Source organism: Xenia sp. Carnegie-2017, unplaced genomic scaffold (assembly GCF_021976095.1).
Source record: "Xenia sp. Carnegie-2017 unplaced genomic scaffold, XeniaSp_v1 HiC_scaffold_4, whole genome shotgun sequence".
Classification (NCBI taxonomy): Eukaryota; Metazoa; Cnidaria; class Anthozoa; order Malacalcyonacea; family Xeniidae; genus Xenia; species Xenia sp. Carnegie-2017.
The window spans coordinates 3,659,469-3,674,483 of record NW_025813504.1 but is presented as its reverse complement, the minus strand read 5'-3'; the positions used below and the strand labels follow the sequence as shown (position 1 = coordinate 3,674,483).

The following is a 15,015-nucleotide window of genomic DNA, read 5'->3' as shown; positions in this document are numbered from 1 at the left end:
AAGTCTGAAAAAATTCAATCCAACCCCCCTCCCCTTCACAAAGAAGAGATCACATATTCATTTATGCTCTATAGACCAGGGTTTTTCTTTACGTGATTGACTGCACAATCTCAGATGTTTCTAGAATAGTTGGTGGCTGAGATAGATGGTACATATGTCATTGCTCAAGCAGCAGATTACGCAGTAGGCTAAGTAGGCTAAATCCTACAGGCTCTTCCTTTCGAGACTTAGTTTTTACTCTTTTTCATTGCAGACTAGCTAAATGTTCTAAAGTTTGATCATAAATGCTGTTGGAAACTGTACGATCTACTGTTTTAATGCACAATGCACAGAACTCATAAAGAAGTGAGCTCACCCCGTTTGAACTTTAAAATTATTCTTTATCGTTTACAATATGAGTTACAGACAGAAGCCGAGAAAGGCAAAAGCAAAGGAGCACGAGAAACGCAAACATCTTCAACAGACAGAACTTGCGAAGGAATAGATATCACTTTTAGGCTCACAACTTTTTTTTACACTACAGGTCCCGTAATTAGTAATCCGCCAGTGATTGCTCCACAAAGATAAAGTCCATCTTTCAAAATAGCTTTCAGTCCAGCTGTTATTGTTTTACCATGAGGTTTCTCCTTCAGATACATTCCAAGAAACTCTACATAAGTTGGTAGCTAATTCCTCTATTGCTACCCATATAATATACGTGTTTATGGCTCTTTTTTACTTCATCTGCTATCATTCCGTATTACCCTTGAATTGCTATATAATGCTTGACTGAAGACATAACGGCATTGGTCTGCCTGACCATCAATTCGATTAATTCGTGAAAAGTCTCTATTCCATTGTCTTAAGCATTAGAATGATATTACTTTTCAGTGATTCATGTCTATGGATAGACATTTACTACTAGGTATTTAAGAATACTTTACTCGATCAGCTGTTTTCGTAAATGGGACCGGCGATGTTCTCTTTCGTCTTTACATTGCTTTTAAAGCAGGACTCCGACGCTCGTTTTGCATTTTCTATAAGCAGACATATCTCGGCACATTCTTAGTGCATGAGAATTGGACTTCTGTTGCTTGCCCACCGTTTTTGGCATTTTTTCCGATTTCTAAAGTTCTCCTGACGTCATGCATTCTTGCTGAATTCAGCTGCTTTTCGACTGCTTTTTGCTGAAAAAATCAAGCAAAAGTACGTCAAAAACACGTTTGAGATAGTTGTTTTCATTGTGTAGAGCGTCCGGTGAATCACGTATGATTTGTGCACGTTTTGTTAATGTTCTGATTGTGGTGGCTTTGTGTGATGTAGGGTTGTAAGATGATTGGTCTAGTAGTCGGTCTGTATGTGATGCGATAACCCTGTGTTGCTGAAGTTTTGATAGTCATGTTTACACATAAAGGAAGAGTTCCGTTTTCTTCGACATCTTTGGTAAATTGTATGTGGCTGTTCTGTTTGTTGATGTGAGTGTGAAAGTCATCAATCTCGTCTGCATGTAGTCACAAGTTTTTCACACTTGTTGTGTCACGTGTTACCCTCTTTTTAATAAAGTTTAATCAATCAATCAATGTAGTGCTGTGAGTGTGTCATCTACGTAGCGAAACCAAAAAGGTAGTGCATGTTTGTATGTCGTGAGCGCCCGTTCCTCTATAGCTTGCATTGGATTGTAGCTTGTGTTTTGATTTGTTTGTAAGTGGTTGCAGTATGTCAGTCAAGTACTTTGAGAGTTCTTAAGTAGGCGAACCACAGAATGATACAATTGGTCGCATGGGTATTTGTGGTTTGTGGTTTGTTAATGCAATCTATAGAGAAACGGGCGCTCACGACTTACAAACATGCACTACCTTTTTGGTTTCGCTACGTAGATGACACACTCACAGCACTACATGCAGACGAGATTGATGACTTTCACACTCACCACGGACGTACTGCCATTACCGACAGAAGACATTATGGGCTCTGCCTTACCTCAACGTACTTCCAGTACAAAGGTACACACTACAAACAATTACATGGAACAGCAATGGGCTCACCCGATAGTAAATACGTTCAGATATAATGTTAGATTTTCTCATAGAGAAGATTTTGCTGTTAAGTTTGCGTACTAGTAATGGTGTTGGGTCTCGTTTGAGTTGTTCGTACGTTTGTCTGTCATTAACAAGGTCCCTAACCCTCATTACAAACACCACGGACGTACTGCCATTACCGACAGAAGACATTATGGAGCTACTGGAGCTCTGCCTCACCTCGACTTACTTCCAATACAAAGGTACACACTACAAACAATTACATGGAACAGCAATGGGCTCACCCGTTTCTGTGGTAGTTGTTGAAATTGTAATACAATCTATTGAGAAACGGGCGCTCACGACTTACAAACATGCACTACCTTTTTGGTTTCGCTACGTAGATGACACACTCACAGCACTACATGCAGACAAAATTGATGACTTTCACACTCACAACAAACAGAACAGCCACATACAATTTACCAAAGATGTCGAAGAAAACGGAACTCTTCCTTTTCTCGACTGTTTGGTGAAACATGACAATCAAAAACTACGAACAACAGTTTATCGTAAACCAGCACATACTGGCCGACTACTAGACCAATCATCTTACAACCCTACATCACACAAAGCCACCACAATCACAAACAAGACGTACAAATCATATGCATTCACCGGACTACACAATGAAAACAACTATCTCAAACGTGTTTTTGACAAAAACAACTATAACTCTGACTTTATCAAACGCAACACTTACAAACCCAACGAAACCAACGAAACGAACAACTCAGTGACAACAGCAACGATACCTTACATTAAAGGTACGTCTGAGACTATCTCGCGTATCTTACGACCATACAACATACGTGTCGCACATAAACCAATTACAACGTTACGACAAGTTCTAACGAACATAAAGGACAAAGAACAACCCAACGAACGACAATGATAAGTATTGAGCTGAATAATTGAAATAAGGCTGAATAATGATAAGAAATATGTGCTAAATAATTGAAATAAAGCTGAATAATGATAAAATATATGCTACATAATTGAAATAAAGCTGAATAATGATAAAAAATACAGTGAATAATTGAAAATAGGATGGTCAATATTATTTAATTTACCAGATATAATGTTTAAAAATAAGAATCATTACATTTAGTGTAATTTTTGCGGATATGGCACCCCATAATACTCCCGGGTTCAAACCATTTACTTTATGCATGCTTCTCTTAATGCTATATGTTTGAATGTGAGTCAATTTTTCACCATTGCGGCAGAATAAACTGAGTAACCATGGCAACAGTTGCTTGAAAATATGGGTTTTTGTGTTAGTAGTATCTTGGGCCGAAAACTGAGTAAATATAAATTTAATAGCATTAAAACATAAAATAATTTAGTAGTTGATCCCTGTAGACGTAGACCTCACCCATCAAAATACTATGTTTTTTAGACATATTACATACTGCTAATTGGAAATTACTGATAGTTTAATATTTCTTTTACATTAATTTTCAAATAGCAAAGAAAGCAAATGAAGAATAATTAAATGTTCTTAATAATTTTTGTTTCAATCAATTTTTTTTTCAGTTTCATTCTTTTATAGTAATTATCTAAGTATCAATGGAGATGTTGATTGATACAAGTTTTTAAGATTCCTTTGCCTTTGCAAATCCAATTTGGCTTTTCTCTTTATCATACACGCTATAATACGGACCAAGGAATACCTCTCCCAAATTCCAATAGTCCTCGCAACACCAGAATAAACTTATGCAAGAATCTTCTCCCTATTAGTCAAAAAATGTGAGTATTTCTAAAATGGTTTGCGTTTGCCAAGTCGCAGAAAGTTAATTTCCTTTCTACTTTTGAAATTTATCTGTTGCTTTTACAAAAGAGTTTTATTTGTGATAGAGCGTGTAATTGAGGATTTTTCAAATGTGAACAATTTACGGCTGCCGTTCAAGATTTAGATTTTTATCATCTTCCTTCACAATGCAGATCTTATGTAATTTCTAGTTAATAAATTCGTTGTATTATGCATTTTTTTTGTTCTCGAGGTTGTTATTAAAAAGTGAGCATCTCCAACTCATTGCATGTTTATTTTGAATGATATTTCAAATGATTTTTCGTTTATTAATTGTACCTTTAAATATTTTATCATCATAAATAAGCGGCAACTTTAGTTTTTCTGAAATTGTCGTATGAAGTGAACAATCAAATTTAGCTACAGTCAAAAAACGTGAGATGGTAGACATTTTTTTTTGATAATCACTATCTGTTGCTTTTTCAACAATTTTTTAAAAAAACTAAATAGTGAGTAGAGTAGCTAATCACATTAAAGTTTATGCCTGAACATAGTAGCTTATTTACTAATGTCTGATATCTGCAATAGATCAAATATTTGCGCGTTTTCATTTCCTTAGTAAAACGGACATAAACTAGCACCGAAGGACTTTTAAAGAATTGTTGTTCTTTATCTATCAAATAAAATTCAGTAATCTGAAATATAAAATGATGCAGATACAAAAATTCTTAATTTTGATGTGTTTTTTTTATAATAAATTGTTTGACTTTTTTATAAAGAGGAAAACATGATACAAAAACATCATTTCAGCAATATAGAAATGCTTTTTGAGCATGTTTTCATCCATGTAATGATTTAATACTTTTCCATAGAACACAAAAGTTATCATGTTATCCCTTTAGCCTATATTCAGTGAGTTTTATTGTGTGTGTAATATTGTCCATCAGCGAGGATTACAACAGGACTACATGAAAAATCAATATCCTGGGCTATATACATAATGGTTATGTAAATATAAAATAATCGGAGAAATATCTCTATAGTTCTCGTCTTGTCCATTTTTATACTTACTTTTGAAAAGAACTGTTCAGGAGTGAGGTCAAATTTCCTACCACCAATAGTAAAAGAAATAGGCTTCAAGATGGGAATTTTCGAGCAGGAAATAACATACTATATAAAAAAATAAATATTGAACAAACTTGCATTTTGTAAAGCTTTTTGTAGCGCTTTTTTGGTTGTAAATGGAGAAATTTAAGACGAACTAGCTTATGGCCATGCAGTGGCGTAGCAAGGCTTTGTTTTCCTGCCCAAAATGATTAATAAGAGTAGTTCTATGTTATAGCTTTCTGAGAAAAAGCATTCCATACCTATAAAATGTTCTAAAGGCGGGCACAAGATATGACGATTAACTATATAAATGCAGGCCTTGGCCTCAGCAGTACTCTTCAAATGTAATAGCAGAAAATTTTAACGTCTAGAAATCTTTGTTATCAAATAAATAATTCTCTGGATCAGAAAATTTAAAATAAAAACAGGGAAGATAGGTCTCTTAGCCATAGATGACAATCTGCAGAGCTGAGGTCATAACAATCATATCTGTTACCAATTGCCATTGAACTACCACTAAGACTGAAAGGAATAGAATATATGAAAAAAATCAAAATAAAAATAAGACTAATATTAAACTAAAATTAAATGAAGGTTCAATGGTGCAAACTATCCTCAGTTAAGAAACAGGAGTAAGCAAATATTTAAAATAACATATGGGGAGCACCTTTTAAGATAAGAAGTTTAAATAGCACCTAATTGCAAGAGAGAAAAAACAAAGCACAAAGAAAATCAAAGAATAAAGAATTGAATCAGAAACTATATGGTATAAATCACTTCAGGAAGACAGGATGCACAATAGTTTGCGTCATGATAGGATGAACAGTGAAAGGAAAATAAAGAGAAATGCTAAAGGCTGCAGATGAAAGCTCGATACAGAAAAAATATGTAAAAGTTTTAAAATTCATGCAAAGATTTAAGAGGAGAAAATAGAAAAAGGCAATAGCTAAGTTGAAAAATAATTAGCAAAGATGGAATTGAAAATAGAGCTGCCAGTTGAAATCTTCAAGAATTTTCTCACTGGAATTGTAAAAAATGGAGGTAACGTCTGAAAAAGTTGGCAAATAATTAAAGAAAGAAATAATTAATAGTATTAATAATTGTTAGTGAAAGACTCGCATGAAGATGATGGCAATTTGAAGTAAGCATAGCTAAGTTAACTAATGAATGGGTAAAAAAAGCTGAGTGCATGCCAAGGTAGATACAATTTTGAGAAATCTTGTGTTTTAGAAACAAGCAAAGTTGGAATGATTTTCATGCGTAGATTAATCAACCCGGCTCGCTTTGCAATTGTCCATATAACACAAGTATATACAACGTATATAATCATCTTACAAAGCCACGAGAATCATATACTGCACCCATCTTTTCGTTTAATGCTTTGATCTCATTTTGGGGACCATAGATGAAGGAAGTACCAGTATCTGCAATGGCTTCACAACCGCCAGCACAGTAATCTTCGCTATCACCATCAAATTTAATAGAACTCATTCGAAAGGACCAATGCCTTTTTTTCGTCAAAGGGACGTATGTTATATTCCCAGTATAATGCATAGGATCAGTTCCGCCCAAGACAAGTTCACTTCCTGGAGTTTCCCCAGTCTTCCTAAAATAATGCATAACAAAAAAAATATTATCTAAAGTAAAAATGATAAGTACAAAAAATGAGAAAATATGTTCAAATTTATGTTTAAAATTTGCAGCCGTTTAAATTACAGCATCACTGTGATTCTTAGTGTATATAACCTTATTTCATTAGTTGACTATCTCTGAAAGATCTAAAAAATCAATCAAGAACTTTTAAGCTGGTTGTTTAATAAAATGCCTATTTACAGTCTTGCCAAACTACTGATTTGGGAAAAAGCTAAAATACAGATTAAGGAAAAAAAGCAGAAAAAACACTGGAGGACTGGAACCAAGGAGTACATGTGACAAATATTCAAGTTTATTTTACAAAATACCTTTTTTGTAGTTGCGCAGGGTTTGATCAGGGCTTAAACATGGCCTTTTTTTCAAAAAGCTTTATGACAATGTAAAATTTCCAGTAAAATTTCCAAATTGATGTTGAAAGTGTATTCCTAGGATCAGTGCTGTAGAAGGGGGGGGGGGGCGCTTGGGGGAGGAGCCCACCTTCTACCTTTGAAATGGATAATTTTAAAAGGGCACTATTGAAAAAAACGTCAAGAAAACCTCCCATCTGATAAATTTATACAGCACTGCCTAAGGTCCTCGACTTTGAATGCGCTTGTATTTGGTTTATTTCTGAAAATATTTTTTGTACGTAAAAACTAGTTTATAAATTGGAAACTAACTTTTTAAGACATGCCAGAATCAATAAAAATTCAAAAAAATGGTAACAAGTAGATTAGATAAAACACAAAAATATCTCAAATGTAAATCATGGTTCTCTAAAACTTAAAAACAAAACATACCTATTTAGATAGAATGAAAATACATTTTTGATATGATGCTGTGTGACCAGATTAGTGAATACTGTAGTCACTTTGTCCACGGCTAAATCATCAAAAGCCATTCCAAGAAGACCACAATAGTTGCCAGAAGTAAATAAACTGCTGTCACCGTAATCACAAGTTGCTTCCGCAAAAGTTTGATCTTTTATCACTAAACCATCAATCTAAACATGAAACAAAAGGTCATATTATGATTACACATTGGTTGAATTTATTACATTCGCAGTCGAATTTTCATCAGAAATCCATTACAAAATTCTGCTTGGACTTAATTTTTATATTTCAAAAAAATGTTACATTTCATTTTTTCAAATACGAAAATATAACAAGCTGTAGTAATGAAGAAACTAAATCAGTTATATTTTTTTCTTCATTTCTCGCAGAAGAAGAAATTTGTGTTTGTTATTCTTTGCTGTAGGTACAACTTCTGCATGTTAAATTATATCTTCTTCCTTATGAGCAGTGGCGTAGCCATGCAGCAATCATTAGCATAATTTCTTGAGAAATTCATTGTTTTACAGTGAGTGAATGAATACCAAGAAAGTTTACAAAGCATCAAAAAAATTGCAGGATTGCTACATCACTGCTTATTCGACCAAAAATCTAATCTTTGTACACTGCATATCGAATGCAATAAAAGAAATTGTAGATTCAAGTACTATTGATTGTATCATTAGTAATCAAATCAATCTCTACAGAATGTGTGAAAATTAATGGATAAAACTATTTTTTGTGCAATCACATTAGATTTGAATTAATTGAATATAGCATGATACACTTATAAAACAGAAAAACATACGTTCGCTAAAGACATTGCCTGCCTTACGAATTGCACAAAAAGGTAGATTTTGCAATATCATAAGACAACTGAATGTTATTTTGTTATGTTTATAACAGTCTAGTGTGCTAAATATCTGTATGAAATAAGATAAATATATGTTATTTACTTAATTCATGGGAGGTACAGATTTTTCGAGTTCTGAAGAAGGACGTATATTTTTCAATATGCCATAGTTTCATTAGATTGCTGTCACATTCAACAATGATGGCAAAAAACCTATCAAAATTTTGCTAGACATATTACATTGGAAAAGTCAAACTCACTTATGAAAATTGCAATAATTTATAAGAAAAAATTCTTATAAGACTGATTTGCTGAGAATTGTAAATTACAAATTATAGAATTATAAATACCAGTGCGAAAATGCAATATGCTATTGCAAAAAATGAAATGTCAGTGTAAATTGTAGTTTAAAGAGCTTCTAATTAATTGGCCAAAGTAAGAAGTAATTAAAAATTCCAATCGAACTAAAAAATTTCAAAGGCAGGAAAAGTTAAATGATTAGAAACACATGCAATGCATTGGCTGGTGTAGTTTTAGGTATAATTTCTTTGTCGACCTTTCTGACTTCTACGAAATTACTAACCTTGTGCCAGCTTTAATTAATTTGGTGCCTTAGGTTTAACTTAAATTTATAAATTAAGATTGGATAGCAAATATTAAGTGCTTAAAAGTAAAAATGATCATTTTTAGGATTAAAAGTAGTAATAAGTGCCAACACCATGGTGAATTGTCGAATTATAATAACGCAATAATTCTTAAGAGAATATTTTAAAACCAGAACACTAACCCAACAACTCAATCCAAAGTCATGGAGTTTGTATTAAATAAGTTGACTAATCTTGTACTCTGTCGACAAAAAGATTACGTGTTAAATTTATCTCTGCACGTTTTAAGCGTCATCTGTCAATTTAGAGATACATTAACTTCTTCACAGCAAAAACCCTTTTTCTTTTTTTAAGAAAAAATGGACTTATTTTATGAAAATTTTCTTTTGATATATTAATTAGCAAGAAACTTAACAGCACGAATCTTTAACAGCAAGAATGACGTCATTATTGCAATTATCTGTACAACATAAACTAATTGTACAACAAATGGGTGTCACGACGGCAATTGCTCCCGTCTACTGTTATCTTTATGTGGAACAACCTGAATGTTTTTTTAAAAAGGGAAGAAGTGAAGAAAATCTTGTGCTTAAACTTAACATATCTGTGTATGGGTTACAACATAACAATTTACTGTTAGATCAGAGTCAGATAATTGTGTCTATGTCAAAATTACTGATACTTCAATGAGAATTCTAATGGCGTTTGGTTGGATGGCATTTACAAAAGCTTTGCAAAGGAAAAAAGAAAACTTAAATGTTGTCTTAAAATGAAAGACTTGGGCGTCTTATCAATGTATGGCAAGGCCCAAACCATCCAGATCTCTTGATCCTACAACATTTAGGTTTGGAAGCAATATTGTTATTCATTTCTTTAGAAAAGAAAGGTAAATCTATTCCTTCTTCTTCCAATGACTGAAAAAAAAATTGCAATGTAGGAATAAAAAAACCTTTGGTTTTACTATCTGCTGCTTCTTATCATGGTTTCTAGTTGTACAATTTACCGGCAAAGTGTGATAATCAAATAAAAACATATTGAAAAAGCTATAGCTAAGTTTAACCTGCAAAACTGTGAGCTCAGATCTTAACAATGTGAGAGGAGTTTTAATTAAAATGAACTCATAAGAACCACCAATAAATTGTAAATCATACAAAGAAATAGCAAGAAGTTTAGTGTAGGTAATAATTTCCACAAGACCTAATTTATACTACAGCGTGGTGTCTTAACATCTGTCTGCTATGACCGCATTAGACCTGAACACTGCAAAGCAAGTTGTACGGTACTTGATAAAGTGCTTCAGAGAAAAGGCTTGTCTTTAAAAAAGTCAGCAGCCATTGTCTTAAATGGGCTATTATGATGTTGATTGGGGTTCCTCAGAGGAACGACGAAGTATAACGGGATATAGTCTCGAATTAAATAAAAATGGTTCGTTGAACTCATGGAAAAGTAGAAAACAACCTACTGTTGCTTTACCTACATGTAAGAGGGAATACATTTCCTTAATTAAGTTCTGTTATTCTAGAAGAAAAATTTCTCTTTCTACTTTTGGAATAATTCCTAAAATTCTATTAGTTTGTTTTGTGACAATGAAGGTTGAATAACATCAGACAAAAAAATCTGTGCAACATAAGAGCTACAAACATTGATATTCGCTGTTAATTTATCGGGGAAAAAATAGTCTAATTAATGTAAAATATGTCATGAAAAGTGATAATATATCGAATATGTTCACCGATCCGACATCTTCACCAAAATTAAAAGCATTTGCGAAAGCTATACATGGTAGTTGCTTGTGTAAAGGATTCATAATTATATTTTTATTTATCAGTGTAAATCATGTCCATGTAGCTAAGGAAACTAATTTTCAAGTGAGGCTGTTAAGTCAAACGTTGTAATTAGGAATCACCTTTATTTATCTTCCTTTCGTCACATGAGCTGATCACATGAACAATTCTATATAAGCATTAATCTGCATGCCATTTTCTCAGTCGAGCAGTCGAGCACATGTAATACAATAGTGAAATTATATTAAACTTTTACTCGATTAATAGTATGATATTTCCCTACCCACCATCATGACTTGGACAATATTTCTTTAGAAATCCATTGTTTTCACAAAAAAATAAACATAACACAATTAGTGATTCAGCATTGACACTAACAAGTTAAGGCTCGTAAATCACGAATATCTGCTCGAATATCGACGACAATAGATGGTAAAGCACTAATTGCGACAAGATTAAATGGACAAGGCATGAGAAAGTGTTTACTTAACCCACACCGAGAGAAACTCGACTGCTAAATATATTGTTAATTAGTTTGTAGAGATTAAATTTTCATTTAGCTTTGCTAGTATACTAACAGGTACATGATAACAGAATAATTGTCTGGGAATAGTGGCGTTTCCAAACATGAACTTTTAAGGGGGCAGAGTTTCGAAAGCCGAAGGAGTGAGCCTCGAAGGGTCAGGGGCATGCTCTTCTTAGAAAATTTATAAATTAAAATTCCTTCCAATTCGTGTTTGTACAGTGTGGTTTTGCACTTTTCTGAAAGTTTATTGTTCCAGGTAAAACACGAGTTTTAATTTTTACTTGAACATAGCAAAACTAAGCTTTCATTTAATTTCAAAATATGTCAACGAGAAAATTTTACCTACTTTAATAAGAACAACTTTCAAAATAATTAGAGAGGATTACCTAAGTAAATTTATTACCTCTAACAGTAATACTTTTATCAAAATTGGGAGGATGTCTACAACACGTTGTATTGTCGTGCAAATACAATTCTTCTTGGTAAAATGTCAACAAAGTGCTTAACTTAAATGAAGATATGATCTTCGCACTTTATGGACAATTTTAGCAATTGCCTCATAAACCTGAAAAATTTAGATGACTCAACGGGATTCGAGCCCATGACCTCTGCGGTGCCGGTGCAGTGCTCTGACCAACTGAGCTATGAATTCACACAGTGGTGAGCAGGTCAATTTTGTTGGGCTGATGTTTTCTCGTGAAAGGAATGTCATATGAAAGAATGTTTTTATGCAATGCTGTGTTTGAAATTAAATGAAGATATGATCTTCGCACTTTATGGACAATTTAAGCAATCGTCTCAAGAACCTGAAAAATTTAGGTGACTCAACGGGATTCGAACCCATGACCTCTGCGGTGCCGGTGCAGTGCGGTGCAGAGCACCGCATTTCATAAAAACATTCATTCATATGACATTCCTTTCACGAGAAAACATGAGCCCAACAAAATTGACCTACTCACCACTGTGTAACTTCATAGCTCAGTTGGTCAGAGCATTGCAGAGATCATGGGTTCGAATCCCGTTGAGTCACCTGAATTTTTCAGGTTCTTGTGACAATTGCTTAAATTGTCCATAAAGTGCGAAGATCATATCTTCATTTAATTTCAAACACCGCACTGCATAAAAACATTCTTTCAAAGTGCTTAACCATGTTTTCAATGTCTATAACCCTTCCATTGTAGATATCATATTCGACTGACATAAGCATAAGATCTTGAAACCCTTTCTTGGTTTGCAGGAAATTTTACTATTTTATTTAGCGAGAACATTTTTATTGAGACAATGAAAGTGTGAAAGTACACTTTGTAACCCCTGTAGACATTAAGTTCTGGTGTTAAGCTCTGTGATACTTTGTAAAACATTAATGATTGGTAGCAGCATAAATATTCAGCTAGTTTCATATCGCCCCCCTCTCTTTCTAATTTCTACCCTGATTTTGCCTTTATGTGAGAACACTACCTATGTTCTTTGCAGTGGGGTTAACCTCCTTGCTCCGCACTTTTCTACGCGACTGTCATTCAAGATTGATATTATACTGCAGGATGTAAAGATCTTTGTTGGAGATCATACATTACTAAACTTCAATCTAATAAAATATATTTGCACATGAATGTATAGGTGTGATTACAAAAATTTTTATTACTAATCTGTAAAATGATCGATTGCAATTTAAACTAAAAACAAGGATGCGTTTATTGAAATAACTTGATTTGTGTCAACAATGAAAACTCTTCAATCATTGTAAAACAAATAAATGGCCTCGTATTGTAAAAAATTAGCTTACCTCAACGTTGTCAGTGCTTAGATATCCACAAGTATATCCTATGGCGTATTTAATATCAAACTTTCTTCCATCTTCCTTATAAGTAGATGATTTTTTGCTGTCGTACTTTTTTAAATGTTCTGGAAATAACAATAACAGAAAACACATGTGTGCAATAAACGTGTGCGTACTGGCCAACATTTTCTAAGGGGATGGGGGGTGATTGGTACATTTATCATCATGAATGACCTAAATTCCACTATTTTTGGCAAATTTGACCAACTTGAGATGCTTGTCCAGCATTACGTGAGAAGACGGTATTGCTCTGCTTGCCTTTCTTAATGTATGACGTTTGTATGAAATACATAAACAGTTTTATTTCTATTTGTTGAAGAGAAATCCAGTGATTTGCAGACGCCGTAAGGCAGTTGGGGAGTGGAGATCTACCATCCTCTCTGTTCTCCCTAAAACAACTACATTATGACATAAGCACATTACAACAAGAAGAGTTACTTACTGCAAAAATCTGGATCGCATTTTTTTGAAGGAACCCAGAGATCTGATGAACCTGTATCAAACATAACATTGAATTTTTGTCCTGGTGTTCCAATGGATATTTCCCCAATGTATACCATATTTTCAAGATTCGTTAATGGAAGATTATGTTCTCCATTTGAAAATGTTGCATCACTTGCATGATGTCCAACATCAAAAACCTTCATGCGAGGGAAGTTTGAACGAATTTTTTTTAAAGGAATTCTGAAAAACAAATAGGTGATTTGGTTAGTTTGGAGGGTACTTAAACATGAATTCGTTAAGTCCACTTCGTATTACTTGTAATTTGCTTGAAATAATATATAAAATTCTTGGCATTAATAGTACAGCGACTATTTATGCAACAACATGTGAAAAAGAGTTACATGAACACGAAGTGCATGTTACGTTTACCAAACAGGACATCTTCATCTTAAAACAAATGATCAAACCGATGGGCATCAAAACCTATACACATGCATTACTTTGCTGAAATATAACGAAAGCAGTATTAAATATTAATGAAAGAAGCGTCAATATACTATTTTTGGTTTAGAAATGACAATGAAATCATACTTTTAAGAGACTCGTTGCATTAATCACTTTTCTGCAGGTTTGTGCTTGCAAAATTCTGGTCTGTAAATTATTTGCGTATATGTGCAAGCAGATACAATTGCATAAAATAAGAACTCTATTGTAGACATCGGAAACAAGTGGAGTAAGCTTTGAATGAAGGATCTCAAATGTAGACAAAAAATAATGTTATGTCGCCTTTTTAGTATACGTTTATAAAATGTGCTAATTATCCTCGCATAAAATCTGTTAAAAAGGGGTAGTTACAGTGGGCTACTTCTTAGCAAAGTTAGCAGCGGCCATATATATTCATATACGATGTTTTTTTATACATGTCCATACCTGTATAATTTTGACGAGCACATGCTTGCTACAGAAAGAATGAAAATTAAAATTTTGCTGTCCATCCCCTCTTTCAAAATAAAGTGCACAAAGTACATGCAATTGAATAATGATCTAGAACTGTCTTTGTCAATCTTTACGAAGAAATAGCACAAAAAGACATTCAACCAAACAATAAGTAGCTATTTGTAAGAAAATGCTTTGACGAAATTGTTGACGTCAGAAGAAATGGAATGATGAATGATTGGTATGTGCTTTTCACAAAATATTCAATGTGCATAATACTTCAAATTTTCTTTTTGTATTAAAATTGTGCGCATACCATAAGCAGATGCGAAAAATTATTTGTGACATATTGTATTTCATTCTTAAGATAATAATGTAATAGCAAGCAAGAAGCCACAGAGAGATAAGATTTAATGCACCAAGGAGGACTTGAATCTGTACGTGGTGGATTATTTTTTTTAACTGTAATCCAATTATCCATCGAGTCTTGTGCAAAATAAGATTTAAATCTTAGGCCTAATTAGGACTTAATCTTGTGCGAAATTATAATTCAATCTAGTGCGAAATTAGATTTTAATCTTTTAACTAACGTGATTAATGATTTAAACTTCACATAGTAACGATAGACATGAAAGTTTTTTTGTGCGTTGA

At 33.4% G+C, this 15,015-nt stretch overlaps 1 protein-coding gene across 1 annotated transcript; it reads right to left on the bottom strand.

Moving 5' to 3' along the window:
• Positions 1-6,243: 6,243 nt before the first annotated feature.
• Positions 6,244-13,631, bottom strand: LOC124455874 (procardosin-B-like). Its single transcript, XM_047006487.1, has 4 exons — positions 13,427-13,631; positions 12,931-13,049; positions 7,350-7,552; positions 6,244-6,523 (listed from the first exon to the last, which is right to left on the bottom strand). Exons 1-4 carry the CDS (start codon positions 13,629-13,631, stop codon positions 6,244-6,246), a joined length of 807 nt encoding a protein of 268 aa, XP_046862443.1.
• Between the last annotated feature and the right edge of the window lie 1,384 nt (positions 13,632-15,015).

Excerpts from the sequence above, each read along its gene's own strand:
- LOC124455874 (XM_047006487.1), bottom strand. The coding sequence starts at position 13,631 with ATGAAGGTTTTTGATGTTGGACATCATGCAAGTGATGCAACATTTTCA. Across the intron at positions 13,050-13,426 it reads ATGCGATCCAGATTTTTGCA|AACATTTAAAAAAGTACGAC; the intron begins GTAAGTAACTCT and ends TGTTATTTCCAG. Across the intron at positions 6,524-7,349 it reads TTTTCATTCTATCTAAATAG|GAAGACTGGGGAAACTCCAG; the intron begins GTATGTTTTGTT and ends GCATTATTTTAG.